Consider the following 19050-nt stretch of genomic DNA (forward strand, 5'->3'; position numbering starts at 1 on the left):
ATTTGTATTTATTTGTATTATCTTTCTATATATTTTTTTTAATACACTGTAGCACTTTGAGGTTGTTTGCTCAATGTAAAGTGCTTTTTACAAATATCTATTATTATTATTGTTATTCTTATAAAAGAAGCAAACTTCGTGAATGTTTTTTGTGAGCAACAAGTATGTGCTCCAATCACTACATCACAAAAAAATAAGAAATGATTGTAAAGTCAAGACAGCCATGACATGATGTTGTTTACACGTGTACGTACACTTTTGACCATGACTGTATGTAGTTGTGTGCAATGATGATATTTGTCTAGAACTTGCTGGCAAACAGCAGCTAAGTGGAATGATTTGGACCCAAAATTGGATTGTGATGGATATTTGAAGTCAGTTGGCTCCTGAACAATAAACAGCCCAACATGTGGTGCACCTGCAATATCTAATACACAAACTGTATCAACAACACACATATAGTAGTTTTTAAACGTGCTAGCAGTTCATTGTCATGCACATCCACATGTAGCTGCATATTGTTCATGTGATGCATCCATCCAGTATATTTTGCAAAGGCAGATTTGTTCTTTCAGCTCATTAGATCATGCCGGTGTACCTAATATTGTGTCCAAAAGGGAGCTGTTCAGATCTCAACTTGTGATTTTGAAAGGAAAAATCAAATAAATAGCACAACTGTGTGGATATTTCTTTGGTTTTAAACCCCATCAGCTCATATTGTGATGTTGGTTGCATGCCCCTTCTCCTGTTTCTGTCATCCTCTTGTTGTTCTTCTTCCAAAAGTATTGGACTATGATATTGTGCTGCTCAGACATAACTGGAGTACAGTACAGGCCACACCTTCTCCTCATTCAACGTGTTTCCTTTATTTCCATGACTATTTACATTGTAGATTGTCACATCAAAAGTATGAATGAACACATGTGGAGTTATGTACTTAACAAAAAAAAGTGAAAACACGTTTTATATTCTAGTTTCTTCAAAATAGCCACCCTTTGCTCTGGTTACTGCTTTGCACACTCTTGGCATGCTCTGCAAAAAGTGAAATCTAAGTAAGATGAAATATCTCAAATAAGGGCGATATTTGCTTATTTTCTGTCTGATAAGATCATTCTTCTCACTAAGCAGATTTTATGTTAGAGTGTTTTACTTGTTTTAAGTGTTTTGGTCCTAAATGGTACAGAACCATCAAATTCCGGAGGGACCGCCTCAGAAAAAGCCTTATCCCTGCAGCTATAGCCGCCCTTAACAGCAGGCCCGGCCGACCTTTCTGACAAGCCTGTAAATGTGTGTTGGTCATGTATGATGTCTTTTTGTTATTTTTGTTTTGTGATGTGTAATGTCTATTGTTCAAATGTACGGCAGTGAAAATGAATTTCCCCAAGGGGACCAATAAATCTAAATCTAAAAATCTAAATCTAATCTAAAAATGATCTCAGTAAAATATTACAGCTTGTAGCTGAGATTTGATGAGCTATATTGAGTAAAACATGCTTGAAACTAGAATATCAAGTGTTGCAAAGCTGTGTCATCAACACTCACAAGTATAAAAGTACTTTTTTTAAAGTAATCATTTCTTATTTCAAGCATGGGAAAAAAAAAAATCGTGACTTTGACACAATTCTGTCTCATAATTAAAACAGATGACAGCCAAATGGACTTTGCTGTTTTATTTTCAATGAAACAATAGAAAATACGTACTCATATAGTAGTACAGTTGGCACAGTACAGTCAACTGACAGTTAATATTTAAACATTTAACATGTGAGATTTGTAACAATTTTGAACAGAAATAGTTCATGCACATTCAGGTAAATTCTTCAAAATAACAATAAAAAAAAAATGTGGCTGGGGGCCGGGTTGTATGTGTATATATATATATATATATATATATATATATATATATATATATATATATATATATATATATATATATATATATATATATATATATATATATATATATATATATATATATATATATATATATGTCTTAATTAGATTATCCAAAAAATAGTGCTCGATACCGTGGTAGAGCGTAATATGTATGTGTGGGAAAAAAATCACAAGACTATTTCATCTCTACAGGCCTGTTTCATGAGGGGTTTTCCTCAATCCTCAGGATTGAGGAAAACCCCTCATGAAACAGGCCTGTAGAGATGAAATAGTCTTGTGATTTTTTTCCCACACATACATATATATATATATTTTATTTTTTATTTATTTTTTTCCTCGCGCCATAATTGACTGAAAGAGCACGCACTTGACGCGATGATGTCATGTTATCGATGGAAAAATGCATTTTTAGACAATAGGATTTGCCTGAGCGGCTAGGAGACCCCGAGAGTAACAAGCGCTTGCCTTGTTGCCTTTCCATTAAGAACAATAAATTACTTTTTAGTATAAGTTTGCTAGTTTCAAGAAATGTAATGCCGAGCGCATATCATTATTTCAAGATAATGGCACTAGCATTTACTTCATTTAACAATATTTTTCAACATATTGAGCAAAAAGTTCCCGTTTTTTTTCTCCTACCAAGAAAAGTGCACTTGTTATTAGTGAGAATATACTTATTTTAAGCTACTTTTGGGTTCATTGAGGTTAGCTAATTTGACTTGTTTTGGAAAGTCTTGACAAGCCACATTTTCTTGTTCTATTGGCAGATCATTTTGCTTACTTCAAATAAAATCCCCCTCATGTTTTTTTTTATTGTTTTTGAACACTTAACTTTTTGCAGTGTATTCTCTCCATGAGCTTGAAGAGGTAGTCACCTGAAATGGTTTTCACTTCACAGGTGTGCTTGAAGCTCATGGAGAGAATGCCAAGAGTGTGCAAAGCAGTAATCAGAGCATGCGGCTCTTTATGTGATAGTTTTGCCGTTTGGATTGGATCAAATGTTTAATTGTGTTGTGCCAGTATCGGACTCCATCCCTACTCACAAGTCATGATTTTGTATCTGCCAATCACGGTCTAACCTGTGCTCTGGTCTCCACCCCTCCCTCAGGCTTCGTGAGCTTCGATAACCCAGGCAGTGCCCAAGCTGCCATCCAGTCCATGAACGGCTTCCAGATCGGCATGAAAAGACTCAAGGTGCAGCTGAAGAGGCCGAAGGACGCGAACCGGCCCTACTAGCCCCCGGCCAGCCGCCATGTCGCACACAGGTGAGACTCTCTTGTTGTCACGCCACTTTGATGGCCGCCACACTTCACACTGATGTGTGATCACATGGCCTGGTGAGCTTTCACTAACCTTTTAGGAATGTCATCAACATCTGCAGATGCCTCATAAAAAGGAGATGATCTGCAAATGTCTTGTAAAGAAATATTGATGGAGAGCTCAAGCACTCGTTTGCTAATCTTCATTTGCTTTGGACTGATGACTGCCTGACAGTCCCCTGATAGTCTGCCAGATACTTAGTAGGAGTTAGTGAGAGACCACATATGTGCTCAACACTAAGGATGGACTAAAATATATTGACAATAGTCCCCTGATAGTCTGCCAGATACTTAGTAGGGGTTAGTGAGAGACCACATATGTGCTCAACACTAGGGATGGACTCAAATATATTGACAGTAGTCCCCTGATAGTCTGCCAGATACTTAGTAGGAGTTAGTGAGAGACCACATATGTGCTCAACACTAAGGATGGACTAAAATATATTGACAATAGTCCCCTGATAGTCTGCCAGATACTTAGTAGGGGTTAGTGAGACACCACATATGTGCTCAACACTAAGGATGGACTAAAATATATTGACAGTAGTCCCCTGATAGTCTGCCAGATACTTAGTAGGAGTTAGTGAGAGACCACATATGTGCTCAACACTAAGGATGGACTAAAATATATTGACAGTAGTCCCCTGATAGTCTGCCAGATACTTAGTATGAGTTAGTGAGACACCACATATGTGCTCAACACTAAGGATGGACTAAAATATATTGACAGTAGTCCCCTGATAGTCTGCCAGATACTTAGTAGGAGTTAGTGAGAGACCACAAATGTGCTCAACACTAAGGATGGACTAAAATATATTGACAATAGTCCTCTGATAGTCTGCCAGATACTTAGTAGGAGTTAGTGAGAGACCACATATGTGCTCAACACTAAGGATGGACTAAAATATATTGACAGTAGTCCCCTGATAGTCTGCCAGATACTTAGTAGGAGTTAGTGAGACACCACATATGTGCTCAACACTAGGGATGGACTAAAATATATTGACAGTAGTCCCCTGATAGTCTGCCAGATACTTAGTAGGAGTTAGTGAGAGACCACATATGTGCTCAACGCTAAGGATGGACTAAAATATATTGACAATAGTCCCCTGATAGTCTGCCAGATACTTAGGAGTTAGTGAGAGACCACATATGTGCTCAACACTAAGGATGGACTAAAATATATTGACAGTAGTCCCCTGATAGTCTGCCAGATACTTGGTAGGAGTTAGTGAGAGACCACATATGTGCTCAACACTAAGGATGGACAAAAATATATTGACAATAGTCCCCTGATAGTCTGCCAGATATTTAGTAGGAGTTAGTGAGAGACCACATATGTGCTCAACACTAAGGATGGACTAAAATATATTGACAGTAGTCCCCTGATAGTCTGTCAGATACTTAGTAGGAGTTAGTGAGAGACCACATATGTGCTCAACACTAGGGATAGACTAAAATATATTGACAGTAGTTCCCTGATAGTCTGCCAGATACTTAGTAGGAGTTAGTGAGAGACCACATATGTGCTCAACACTAAGGATGGACAAAAATATATAGACAGTAGTCCCCTGATAGTCTGCCAGATACTTAGTAGGAGTTAGTGAGAGACCACATATGTGCTCAACACTAAGGATGGACTAAAATATATTGACAGTAGTCCCCTGATAGCCTGCCAGATACTTAGTAGGAGTTAGTGAGAGACCACATATGTGCTCAACACTAAGGATGGACTAAAATATATTGACAATAGTCCCCTGATAGTCTGCCAGATACTTAGTAGGAGTTAGTGAGAGACCATATATGTGCTCAACACTAAGGATGGACTAAAATATATTGACAGTAGTCCCCTGATAGTCTGCTAGATACTTAGTAGGAGTTAGTGAGAGACCACATATGTGCTCAACACTAAGGATGGACTAAAATATATTGACAGTAGTCCCCTGATAGTCTGCCAGATACTTAGTAGGAGTTAGTGAGAGACCACATATGTGCTCAACACTAGGGATGGACTAAAATATATTGACAATAGTCCCCTGATAGTCTGCCAGATACTTAGTAGGAGTTAGTGAGAGACCACATATGTGCTCAACACTAGGGATGGACTAAAATATATTGACAATAGTCCCCTGATAGTCTGCCAGATACTTAGTAGGAGTTAGTGAGAGACCACATATGTGCTCAACACTAGGGATGGACTAAAATATATTGACAATAGTCCCCTGATAGTCTGCCAGATACTTAGTAGGAGTTAGTGAGACACCACATATGTGCTCAACACTAAGGATGGACTAAAATATATTGACAATAGTCCCCTGATAGTCTGCCAGATACTTAGTAGGAGTTAGTGAGAGACCACATATGTGCTCAACACTACAATGCAAAAACTGCAATCTAAGTAAGATGAAATATCTGAAATAAGGGTGATATTTGCTTATTTTCTGTCTGATAAGATAATTCTTCTCACTAAGCAGATGTTATGTTAGAGTGTTTTACTTGTTTTAAGTGTTTTGGTCCTAAATGATCTCAGTAAGATATTACAGCTTGTTGCTGAGATTTGATGACCTATATTGAGTAAAACATGCTCGAAACTAGAATATCAAGTGTTGCAAAGCTGTGTCATCAACACTCACAAGTATAAAACTACTTTTTTAAAGTCATAATTTCTTACTTCAAGCATGAAAAAAAAAATCATAATATCATATCATTATGTCAAGATAATGGCACTAGCATTTACTTCATTTAAGAATATTTTTTCAACATATTGAGCAGAAAGGTCTCTTTTTTCCTACCAAGAAAAGTGCACTTGTTATTAGTGAGAATTTACTTATTTTAAGCTACTTTTGGGTTCATTGAGGTTAGCTAATTTGACTTGTTTTGGAAAGTCTTGACAAGCCAAATTTTCTTGTTCTATTGGCAGATAATTTTGCTTAGTTCAAATAAAATACCCCTAAATGTTGTAATTTTTTTTCTTGTTTTTGAACACTGACTTTTTGCAGTGTGAGGATGGACTAAAATATAATTATTCATCTTTTTGCAAATTTACTGTTAATAGTTTGTTACTTTCTGTGGTGACATGGTTCTATCTCCACCTCTGTTCAAATGTACTAAGCACTTATTCTTCTGTTGTTTTGCATACTTGACATTAGTTTCTGGCGATACTACGGTATTTACAATGCCAAGTAGTTGCAGGGGCAGTACATAATTACAATTTCTTTACAAACCCAGTGAAGTTGTCACGTTGTGTAAATGGTAAATAAAAAGAGAATACAACAAATCCTTTTCAACTTATATTCAATTGAATAGACTGCAAAGACAAGATATTTCATGTTCACACTCAGAAACTTTGTTTTTTTTTGCAAATAATCATGAACTTAGAATGTAATGGCAGCAACACATTGCAAAAAAGTTGTCAGAGGGGCATTTTTACCAGTGTGTTACATGGCCTTTCCTTTTAACAACACTCAGTAAAGGTTTGGGAACTGAGGAGACACATTTTTGAAGTGGAATTCTTTCCCATTCTTGCTTGATGTACAGCTTAAGTTGTTCAACAGTCTCCCGTCTCATATTTTAGCCTTCACACATTTTCAATGTCTGGACTACAGGCAGGCCAGTCTAGTACCCGCACTCTTTTACTACGAAGCCACGTTGATGTAACACACGGCTTGGCATTGTCTTGCTGAAATAAGCAGGGGCGTCCATGATAACGTTGCTTAGATGGCAACATATGTTGCTCCAAAAGCTGTATGTACCTTTCAGCATTAATGGTGCCTTCACAGGTGTGTAAGTTACCCATGTCTTGGCCACTAATACACCCCCATACCATCACACATGCTGCCTTTTACACTTTCACCCTAGAACAGGGCTCACCAACGCGGTGCCCGCGGGCACCAGGTAGCCCGTAAGGACCAAATGAGTAGCCCGCTGGCCTGTTCTAAAAATAGCTCAAATAGCAGCACTTACCAGTGAGCTGCCTCTATTTTTTTAATTGTATTTATTTACTAACAAGCTGGTCTCGCTTTGCCCGACATTTTTAATTCTAAGAGAGACAAAACTCAAATAGAATTTGAAAATCCAAGAAAATATTTTAAAGACTTGGTCTTCACTTGTTTAAATAAATCCATACATTTTTTTACTTTGCTTCTTATAACTTTCAGAAAGACAATTTTAGAGAAAAAATACAACCTTAAAAATGGTTTTAGGATTTTTAAGCACATATACCTTTTTACCTTTTAAATTCCTTCCTCTTCTTTCCTGACAATTTAAATCAATGTTCAAGTAAAACATTTTTTTTTTATTGTAAAGAATAATAAATACATTTTAATTTAATTCTTCATTTTAGCTTCTGTTTTTTCGACAAAGAATATTTGTGAAATATTTCTTCAAACTTATTATGATTAAAATTCAAAAAAATTATTCCGGCAAATCTAGAAAATCTGTAGAATCAAATTTGAATCTTATTTCAAAGTCTTTTGAATTTCTTTTCAAATGTTTGTTCTGGAAAATCTAGAATAATAATAATAATAATAATAATAATACCTGGGATTTATATAGCGCTTTTCTAAGTACCCAAAGTCGCTTTACATGTTAAAAACCCATCATTCATTCACACCTGGTGGTGGTAAGCTACTTTCGTAGCCACAGCTGCCCTGGGGTAGAAGAAATAATGATTTGTCTTTGTTAGAAATATAGCTTGGTCCAATTTGTTATATATTCTAACAAAGTGTAGATTGGATTTTAACCTATTTAAAATATGTCATCAAAATTCTAAAACTAATCTTAATCAGGAAAAATTACTAATGATGTTCCAAAAATTATTTTTTTAATTTTTTCAAAAAGATTCGAATTAGCTAGTTTTTCTCTTCTTTTTTTCGGTTGAATTTTGAATTTTAAAGAGTCGAAATTGAAGATAAACTATGTTTCAAAATGTAATTGTCATTTTTTTCGTGTTTTCTCCTCTTTTAAGCCGTTCAATTAAGTGTAAATATCATTAATTATTAATAATAACATAGAGTTAAAGGTAAATTGAGCAAATTGGCTATTTCTGGCAATTTATTGAAGTGTGTATCAAACTGGTAGCCCTTCGCATTAATCAGTACCCAAGAAGTAGCTCTTGGTTTCAAAAAGGTTGGTGACCCCTGAACTAGAACAATCCCGATGGTTATTTTCCTCTTTGGTCCGGAGGACACGACGTCCACAGTTTCCAAAAACAATTTGAATGTGGACTTGTCAGACCAGAGAACACTTTTCTACTTTGCATCAGTCCATCTTAGATGAGCTCGGGCCCAGCGAAGCATTTCTGGGTGTTGTTGATAAATGACTTTGGCTTTTAACTTGCACTTACAGATGTAGCGACCAACTGTAGTTACTGACAGTGGGTTTCTCAAGTGTTCCTGAGCCCATGTGGTGATATCCTTTACACACTGATGTCGATTTTTGATGCAGTACCGCCAGAGGGATCAAACGTCCGCAATATCATGGCTTACGTGCAGTGATTTCTCCAGATTGTCTGAACCCTTTGATGATATTACGGAGCGTAGATGGTGAAATCCCTAAATTCCTTGCAATAGCTGCTTGAGAAATGTTGTTCTTCAACAATTTGCTCAGGCATTTGTTGACAAAGTGGTGACCCTCGCCCCATCCTTGTTTGTGAATGACTGAGCATTTCATGGAAGCTGCTTTTATACCCAATCATGGCACCCACCTGTTCCCAATTAGCCTGCTCACCTGTGGGATGTTCCAAATAAGTCTTTGATGAGCATTCCTCAACTTTCTCACTCTTTTTTGCCACTTGTGCCAGCTTTTTTGAAACATGTTGCAGGCATCAAATTCCAAATAAGCTAATATTTGCAAAAAAATAACAAATTTTTCCAGTGTGAACATGAAATATCTTGTCTTTGCACTCTATTCCATTGAATATAAGTTGAAAAGGATTTGTTGTATTCTATTTTTATTAGGGATGTCCGATAATGGCTTTTTGCCGATATCCGATATTCCGATATTGTCCAACTCTTTAATTACCGATACCGATATCAACCGATACCGATATCAACCGATATATGCAATCGTGGAATCAACACATTATCATGCCTAATTTGGACAACCAGGTATGGTGAAGATAAGGTACATTTTAAAAAAATTAGTAAAATAAGATAAATAAATTAAAAAAAAATTCTTGAATAAAAAAGAAAGTACAACAATATAAAAACAGTTACATAGAAACTAGTAATGAATGAAAATAGTGGAGCAGCAGCACGCACAATCATGTGTGCTTACGGACTGTATCCCTTGCAGACTGTATTGATATATATTGATATATAATGTAGGAACCAGAATATTAATAACAGAAAGAAACAACCCTTTTGTGTGAATGAGTGTAAATGGGGGGAGGGAGGTTTTTTGGGTTGGTGCACTAATTGTAAGTGTATCTTGTGTTTTTTATGTGGATTTAATTTTAAAAAAACAAAAAACGATACTGATAATAAAAAAACCGATACCGATAATTTCCGATATTACATTTTAACGCATAGGCCGATATTATCGGACATCTCTAATTTTTATTTACCATTTACACAATGTGACAACTTCACTGCTTTTGGCTTTTGTACACGGAAGTGTCCAATCTTAGAAGATGCATGTAAAGACAGCTGAATGACCTCTGACCCCACTAATGTCCTTCTAGAAAGAATGGACAAAAGGTAGAAGCAGTATTAGCTACAAAAGGGAAATGATTAGGGATGTCCGATAATGGCTTTTGGCCCATATTCGATATTCCGATATTGTCCAACTCTTTCATTACCGATACCGATATCAACCGATACCGATATCAACCGATATATGCAGTCGTGGAATTAACACATTATTATGCCTAATTTGGACAACCAGGTATGGTGAAGATAAGGTACTTTTTTAAAAAATTAGTAAAATAAGATAAATAATTTAAAAACATTTTCTTGAATAAAAAAGAAAGTACAACAATATAAAAACAGTTACATAGAAACTAGTAATGAATGAAAATTTGTAAAATTATCTGTTAAAGGTTAGTACTATTAGTGGAGCAGCAGCACGCACAATCATGTGTGCTTACGGACTGTATCCCTTGCAGACTGTATTGATATATATTGATATATAATGTAGGAACCAGAATATTGATAACAGAAAGAAATGGGGGGAGGGAGGTTTTTTGGGTTGGTGCACTAATTGTAAGTGATTTAATTTTTTTTTTTAAATAAATAAATAAAACAACGATACTGATAATAAAAAACCGATACCGATAATTTCCGATATTACATTTTAACGCATATATCGGCCGATATTATCGGACATCTCTAGAAATGATCCTTCCACATTGGTCCCTATGATGCACTAGGTACAAACTTCAAGGTCATTATTTGCCATTCTTATGCAAACAAGCAATATTTCATGGAATTGTGTCCTGGTCTGCAGTGAGTGACCCGGTGTGTTACACGCGGGGTAACAGATAACTGGTAAATGGTTGCGGGGAGAAAGGAATTGGCCTCCCGAGGAAAAGGCATTTATTACCCCTAAGGCGAGTAATTGTGCCGTTCCTCTTTGTCTCCTCCCTTCATCTGCGTGATGGAGAGTTCAGGCTGTGTCGTTCATTCAGCGCTGATGACTTCATTCAAGGGCAACTTATCACCCACTCACAAACTAACCCAACCATACCAGGAATGTGTCCTGAGGCAAGGCACTGCAGGGAGTTATATGAATGTGTCACTAAATATGTGCAAGCATTCCTTCTCGCACGGAAATATTACAAACAAACTTCTAATATGTGTTGGCATGCAGGGACGTGCACATGATTATAGAGGGGCAGGGGCTCTAAGTCAGTGGTCCTTTACACAATATGGAAATTAATGTCAAATTAAATGTGCTAATAGGAAGCTAACTACTTAGCTGTGTGTCCTTTGTAGGTAAAAGTGATTGCCGTTTCTTTTGTGTCAACAAATTATGGTCATAATGAGTTAATTCACATTATCATAGGCTTGGAAGACATGAAAAGCAACAAAACACTGGTTTATTATTAGGTTATGTATGGTTAAAGATAAGCACTTTGATATTGAACATTGGAAAAAATACAAAAATAAATACCCAAATGGAAAAAACTTCAATGTGAAAATCTGTCCTTCCCTTAACTTGATGAAAACACCATCAAGTTGTAACTTATGGTCTTTCCCACTTCATGCTCAGACTAAACAACTGAAACGCAATACAGGGCCAAAAATATGGACCAGGGGCCAGTAGGGGGCAGTATCCTTTCTTTTTTTGGCATTGTGCTGCAGGCATAATCAACATGAATCAAGTTTAAATACAGATGGTAATATTCCTAACAGATAACCTACATCTTATATCCCCAGAATGCTGAAATTATTATTATTAATAATAATAATAATAATAATTATTATTATTATTATTATCATCATTATCATTATTATTCTTATTATTATTGTTATTATTAGGGTCCGCCCTGTACTGGTTACAAAGGAACCTATTGTTATTGTAAGGTTTTATTATTATTCTTTATTCTTCCGCCGCCACAAAAAACGCTAATTTGACCCACTTAACATGCTCCAAAACTCACCAAATTTGACACACACATCAGGACCTGCGGAAATTTCAATAAAAAAACCAAACCCCAAAAATCAAAATTGCGCTCTAGCGCCCCCTAGGAAAAAACAAAAACAAACTGCCTGTAACTCCCACTAGGAAGGTCGTAGAGACATGAAACAAAAACCTCTATGTAGGTCAAACTTAGACCTACATTTCATAATTTTACATCCTCGGGCAAAAAACAACAGGAAGTTGGCAATTTCCCCTTCAGGACAAAATTGTAATTGTACCTCTTTGACCTCTAATTTGACCCCTTTAAAATACTTCAAAACTCACCAAAATTCTCACACACATCGGGACTGCTGGAAATTGCGATCTAAAAAAAAACCGAACCCCAAAACTCAAAATTGTGCTCTACATAATTTTTTGAAAAAAACAGACAAAAAACTGCTCCTCAGAGGAAAACTCAGACAAAACTGCTTGTAACTTCCGGTAGGAACGTCTTAGAGACATGAAAAAAATACCTCTACGTAGGGCTCGCCTAGACCTACATTTCATAGATTGACATCCTTCAGCAAAAATCAACAGGATGTTTGCTATTCCTCCTTCAAAACAAAATTTTTGTTACAACCGGTCACCAAACATCAAACATTATCTCCTCTGAGCGCGTTTGTCGTTTCGGCTTCAAACTGCTACAGGAGAGAGATTGAACCCTTCTGATTAAAAGTTGACGAAAGAGTTGTGATTAGTGGTACCGTTTTGATTTTACGAGCCTTCAAAGACCCGCAGCACTAAAGTTGCTCGCTGCTGGGATTTTACGCGCCTTCAAAGAAAACAACCACTGTGCCGCGACACCTGTGAAAAAGACACAGACACAACTTCCTCTAACTCCCAGTACGAATAACAAGCAGTTTTGTCTGAGTTTTCCTCTGAGGAGCAGTTTTTTCTGTTTTCTTCAAAAATTATGTAGAGAGAGAACCGGTTTCGAACATCACCCCTAAGTATATATATATCCATTTATACCAGGGGTCACCAACGCGGTGCCCGCGGGCACCAGGTAGCCCGTAAGGACCAGATGAGTAGCCCGCTGGCCTGTTCTAAAAATAGCTCAAATAGCAGCACTTACCAGTGAGCTGCCTCTATTTTTTAAATGTTATTTATTTACTAGCAAGCTGGTCTCGCTTTGCCCGACATTTTTAATTCTAAGAGAGACAAAACTCAAATAGAATTTGAAAATCCAAGAAAATATTTTAAAGACTTGGTCTTCACTTGTTTAAATAAATGCATTAATTATTTTACTTTGCTTCTTATAACTTTCAGAAAGACAATTTTAGAGAAAAAATACAACCCTAAAAATGATTGTAGGATTTTTAAGCACATATACCTTTTTACCTTTTAAATTCCTTCCTCTTCTTTCCTGACAATTTAAATCAATGTTCAAGTAAAAAAAATTTTTATTATTGTAAAGAATAATAGATCAATTTTAATTTAATTCTTCATTTTAGCTTCTGTTTTTTCGACAAAGAATATTTGTGAAATATTTCTTCAAACTTATTATGTTAATAATTCAAAAAAATTATTCTGGCAAATCTAGAAAATCTGTAGAATCAAATTTAAATCTTATTTCAAAGTCTTTTGAATTTCTTTTAACATTTTTGTTCTGGAAAATCTAGAAGAAATAATGATTTGTCTTTGTTAGAAATATAGCTTGGTCCAATTTGTTATATATTCTAACAAAGTGCAGATTGGATTTTAACCTATTTAAAACATGTCATCAAAATTCTAAAATTAATCTTAATCAGGAAAAATTACTAATGATGTTCCATAAATTATTTTTTTAATTTTTTCAAAAAGATTCGAATTAGCTAGTTTTTCTCTTCTTTTTTTCGGTTGAATTTTGAATTTTAAAGTGTCGAAATTGAAGATAAACTATGTTTCAAAATTGAATTGTCATTTTTTTTCGTGTTTTCTCCTCTTTTAAACCGTTCAATTAAGTGTAAATATCATTAATTATTAATAATAACATAGAGTTAAAGGTAAATTGAGCAAAATTGGCTATTTCTGTCAATGTATTGAAGTGTGTATCAAACTGGTAGCCCTTCGCATTAATCAGTACCCAAGAAGTAGCTCTTGCTTTCAAAAAGGTTGGTGACCCCTGGTTTATACTGTCACTACCTGCTGGTGGTAATGTGCATGTTTGTGTGTTACGATGTTCCTCGTTCCCATGGTCTTGAACACACCGTCCATGCCTGAAAGGGTATTGGCGGAGAATGAGGAAAGTGTTGTGTGACGGGTACGTCCGCACGGGAGGGATTGCATGTTGAAATTGGACCGGTTGTCAGCATAAAATTGGCAATAAAAGTTAAAAAGAGCATAGGATTTTGTGTGTTTTCTTCCGGACTCTGCAATAAATGACATTGCTTTCATTTGTTTTTACGTTACAAAAAACAAAGTCATTTTTTTTTAGGTGTGTTTTAGGCGGGCTTCCACAATTTAGTGACATTAAGGGTAAATAAACCCTGCTTCTCGCCTCACGTCAGCTCGCTCACAACAGAATAAACCCCAATAATGAGTCTATTTCCTTACCTTTTTCTCTGTCTGCTGTGTTTCGCAGGTTTTGTAGAGCTGAATCATATGTTGACTATTTGCCACCCGCTACAGAACGCAAACTCAACATCTGAGACGCTGAGGCTGCTTTCGGAAGGGGAGGACATCGAGGGAGAGAGAGAGAGAGAGAGAGAGAGAGAGAGACAGCGATGTCAGAGTCATGGAAAATTCCTTTTGGATGTACTGAAAAAAAACTTTGGAACTCAGAGAGAATTTGTACCACCTTGGTTTGCCCGTGGACTTGTTCTTCTGCACATGTACACACCTCCTTCCTCCTGGAACCCTGCTTGGATGACAGCTACTCCACCTTTTTTCTGGAACACAACAACTTTGTCTCGAACAATAAAGGGAGCTGGGGGAAGTAAAAAAAAAGAAAAAAAAGAAAACAAAACAAAAAAACATCCAACGACCAACACCAGTGAACTTTTTAAAGGGAACATGGATGTCACAAGTCCGACCAGAGCATAAGAAACTTTTTAAAAAGGGAGTAGAGGATGGCCCGAGGAGATGTTTTTGCGTAAAATGCTTTGAATTTGGGCCGGTTGACTTTAAAGAGACTTGAAACATGAAGGAATGCGTTTGAGGAGAAGTTGGGAATGTGATATCAGGACACAAATTTGGGATGGCCGTCTTTAGCTTCGGAGTGCCTGTCCGTTTCCAGGGGATACCGTTGCCAAGGAGAACCCTAGCAACAGTCTTACCTGTCATTCCTTAGTTGTTTTAGGGACCAAAAGACCAAACGTTTTTATTGCTGAGAACTTGTAGCTCTAATATACTTGGACCACTCCCTCTCCTTCAGTCCGGACGGGAGTCGTACTCTTCAACGAGGGTACGTTTCCGACGTGTGTATATACGTATATATTGCCAATATGCTTTTGGAATACACTCTTTCAGACGACCAAACGGGGGTCCGTCACGTTGTTAGTTTGCAATTAGGTTCGTCTTCTTCTCATTTTGTCTGGGGAGGGACGGCGAGTGCATGGGCGGGGCGTCACAGCCTTATCTTTTTGAACATCCTAACCTCATAGATAGCAACATCAGAAACTATATGACCGTGTTTATATTTGCAGTACATATATACCAAGCATTGGAGAACACGTATTCATATATACCACATATATATGGATAAGCAGATATTAACCACAAGCAAATATATGTACTTATATATTTGATATATGTGTGTCTGTATATAGAACGCGACAGACTATGTTGAGCTGGCGTTTTCGGTAGATTTTAGCTGGGAGTTTTGGAACGTCGCTCTGCTTGGGATGAATGGCAAAACTGGCAGCTCCCGAAAAACTGCAGGCATTCCTACAAGTCCTGGTCAAAAGTTTGGACACACCTTCTCCTCATTCATCTTTATTTCCATGACTATTTACATTGTAGATTGTCACATCAAAACTAGGAATGAACACATGTGGAGTTATGGACTTAACAAAAAAAAAAGGGGAAATAACTGAAAACTAGGGATGTCCGATAATGGCTTTTTGCCGATATCCGATATTCCGATATTGTCCAACTCTTTAATTACCGATACCGATATCAACCGATACCGATACTGATATATACAGTCGTGGAATTAACACATTATTATGCCTAATTTGGACAACCAGGTATAGTGAAGATAAGGTCCTTTTTTTTTTTTAAATTAATAAAATAAAATAAGATAAATAAATTAAAAACATTTTCTTGAATAAAAAAAGAAAGTAAAACAATATAAAATCAGTTACATAGAAACTAGTAATGAATGAAAATGAGTAAAATTAACTGTTAAAGGTTAGTACTATTAGTGGAGCAGCAGCACGCACAATCATGTGTGCTTACGGACTGTATCCCTTGCAGACTGTATTGATATATATTGATATATAATGTAGGAACCAGAATATTAATAACAGAAAGAAACAACCCTTTTGTGTGAATGAGTGTAAATGGGGGGAGGGAGGTTTTTTGGGTTGGTGCATTAATTGTAAGTGTATCTTGTGTTTTTTATGTTGATTTAATAAAAAAAAAAAAAAAAAAAAAATGATACTGATAATAAAAAAAATGATAATTTCCGATATTACATTTTAAAGCATTTATCGGCCGATAATATCGGCCGGCCGATATTATCGGACATCTCTACTGAAAACATGTTTTACATTCTAGTAGGGTTGTACGGTATACCGGTACTAGTATAGCACCGCGATACTAATCAAATTCGGTACTATACCGCCTCTAAAAAGTACCGGTACAATATGTTACTGCATGCGTCAGCAGACTAATTAGGAGTCTTTGTTTGTTTACTTACTACTAAAAGACAAGTTGTCTAGTATGTTCACTATTTTATTTAAGGACTAAATTGCAATAATAAACATATATTTCAAGTACTGTCAAATGTTTTGTTCAAATAAAGCCAATAATGCCATTTTTGTGGCCCCCTTTATTTAGAAAAGTATCGAAAAGTATCGAAATACATTTTAGTACCGGTACCAAAAATATTGACATCGAGACAACCCTACATTCTAGTTTCTTCAAAATAGCCACATTTTGCTCTGATTACTGCTTTGCACACTCTTGGCATTCTCTCCACGAGCTTCAAGAGGTAGTCACCTGAAATGGTTTTCACTTCACAGGTGTGCTTGAAGCTCATCCAGAGAATGCCAAGAGTAGGGATGATGTTCGAAACCGGTTCTCCCGGTTTGTTCGATAAGAAAAGAAACGTCCGATAAGAAAAGAACCGATTCCATGGACTCGAATCCCTTTTTGAGAACCGGTTCCCGTTATCGAGGACACTATAGTAAAAAAAAAAAAAAAAAAAAAAAAAGAGTTGTTTTTTTATTCGAATCCCTTGGAACGAATCCCGTCCCACAAGAAATGCCCTGTGGGAAATCACAGGAAATGGCGTAGCTCAGTCTAATGACTGCGCTACGTCATTTCCTGTGATGTCACACAAGCAGCAAAAATAATGGACCGGAAAAAACGCCTCAAGGCATGGTTATTCACCTATAGTGATCACAGAGTTGTTTTTGTGTTAATGTATATATTTGGTTTTTTTGAAAAATCCCACTTAATATACTTTGGGTAACAACAGTCAATATTTATTTATTTTATTTTTGTAGGGGGGTAACAGTCAATATTTATTTATTTTATTTTTGTAGGGGGGTAACAGTCAATATTATTTTTTTTTATTTTTTTTTTTAGGGGGATAACAGTCAATATTTATTTTTTTATTTTATTTTATTTTTTTCTTATAAAATAAAAGTGAGCTTTTGTTAAACCAAATATTGTGTTTTTTTTCCATATACAACAACCTATCTGGATTCGATAAGAGAATCGATAAGGAATCGCTTCGATACGAGGATTCGATAATGGGCTCGAACTGGATTATTTCTTATCAAACATCATCCCTAACCAAGAGTGTGCAGAAATCCGAGCAAAGAGTGGCTATTTTGATAAAACTAGAATATAGGGTTGTCCCGATACCAACATTTTGGTACCGGTACCAAAATGTATTTCGATACCTATCTAGATAAAAGGGACCGTTATTGGCTTAATTTTAACAACAAATCTTAGTGTACATGAAAAATATGTTTATTATTGTAATTTAGTCCTTAAATAAAATAGAATATAGGGTTGTCCCGATACCAACATTTTGGTACCGGTACCAAAATGTATTTCGATACCTATCTAGATAAAGGGGACCGTTATTGGCTTAATTTTAACAACAAATCTTAGGGTACATGAAACATATGTTTATTATTGTAATTTAGTCCTTAAATAAAATAGAATATAGGGTTGTCCCGATACCAACATTTTGGTACCGGTACCAAAATGTATTTCGATACCTATCTAGATAAAAGGGACCGTTATTGGCTTAATTTTAACAACAAATCTTAGGGTACATGAAACATATGTTTATTATTGTAATTTAGTCCTTAAATAAAATAGAATATAGGGTTGTCCCGATACCAACATTTTGGTACCGGTACCAAAATGTATTTCGATACCTATCTAGATAAAAGGGACCGTTATTGGCTTAATTTTAACAACAAATCTTAGGGTACATGAAACATATGTTTATTATTGTAATTTAGTCCTTAAATAAAATAGAATATAGGGTTGTCCCGATACCAACATTTTGGTACCGGTACCAAAATGTATTTCGATACCTATCTAGATAAAAGGGACCGTTATTGGCTTAATTTTAACAACAAATCTTAGGGTACATGAAACATATGTTTATTATTGTCATTTAGTCCTTAAATAAAATAGTAAACATACTAGACAACTCGTCTTTTAGTAGTAAGTAAACAAACAAAGACTCCTAATTAGTCTGCAGTAACATATTGTACCGGTACTTTTTAGAGGCGGTATTGTACCGAATACGATTATTAGAGTCGCGGTACTATCCTAGTACCTTACTAGAATATAGTTTCAGTTATTTCACCTTTTTTTGTGAAGTCCATAACTCCACATGTGTTCATTCCTAGTTTTGATGTGACAATCTACAATGTAAATAGTCATGGAAATAAAGCTTGAATGAGGAGAAGGTGTGTCCTGTACTGTATATGCGGACACACAGTATACAGTATTGCTAGAAGATACATGTGTAAATATCGTCTGAAAATGCATGAAGCCACGACTCAGTAGCAGGCTTCAAGAAAAATCAGGCTCAAGC

At 36.1% G+C, this 19050-nt stretch overlaps 1 protein-coding gene across 5 annotated transcripts in view; it reads left to right on the forward strand.

Annotated features, from left to right (window-relative positions):
- Positions 1-16324, forward strand: part of celf4 (CUGBP, Elav-like family member 4) — an 81755-nt gene extending 65431 nt beyond the window's left edge. For 4 of the 5 annotated variants that reach the window (XM_062043353.1, XM_062043382.1, XM_062043374.1 and 1 more), the window contains exons 11-12: positions 3005-3161; positions 14401-16324. In XM_062043353.1, coding sequence (XP_061899337.1) covers positions 3005-3132 — 128 coding nt within the window. In that variant the 3' untranslated portion in view covers positions 3133-3161; positions 14401-16324. The remainder of the gene's footprint in view (positions 1-3004; positions 3162-14400) is intronic. The other variant, XM_062043356.1, reaches the window with a different exon arrangement.
- Positions 16325-19050: the final 2726 nt, after the last annotated feature.

The sequence above is a fragment of the Entelurus aequoreus genome, linkage group LG01 (assembly GCF_033978785.1).
Source record: "Entelurus aequoreus isolate RoL-2023_Sb linkage group LG01, RoL_Eaeq_v1.1, whole genome shotgun sequence".
Taxonomy (NCBI): domain Eukaryota; kingdom Metazoa; phylum Chordata; class Actinopteri; order Syngnathiformes; family Syngnathidae; genus Entelurus; species Entelurus aequoreus.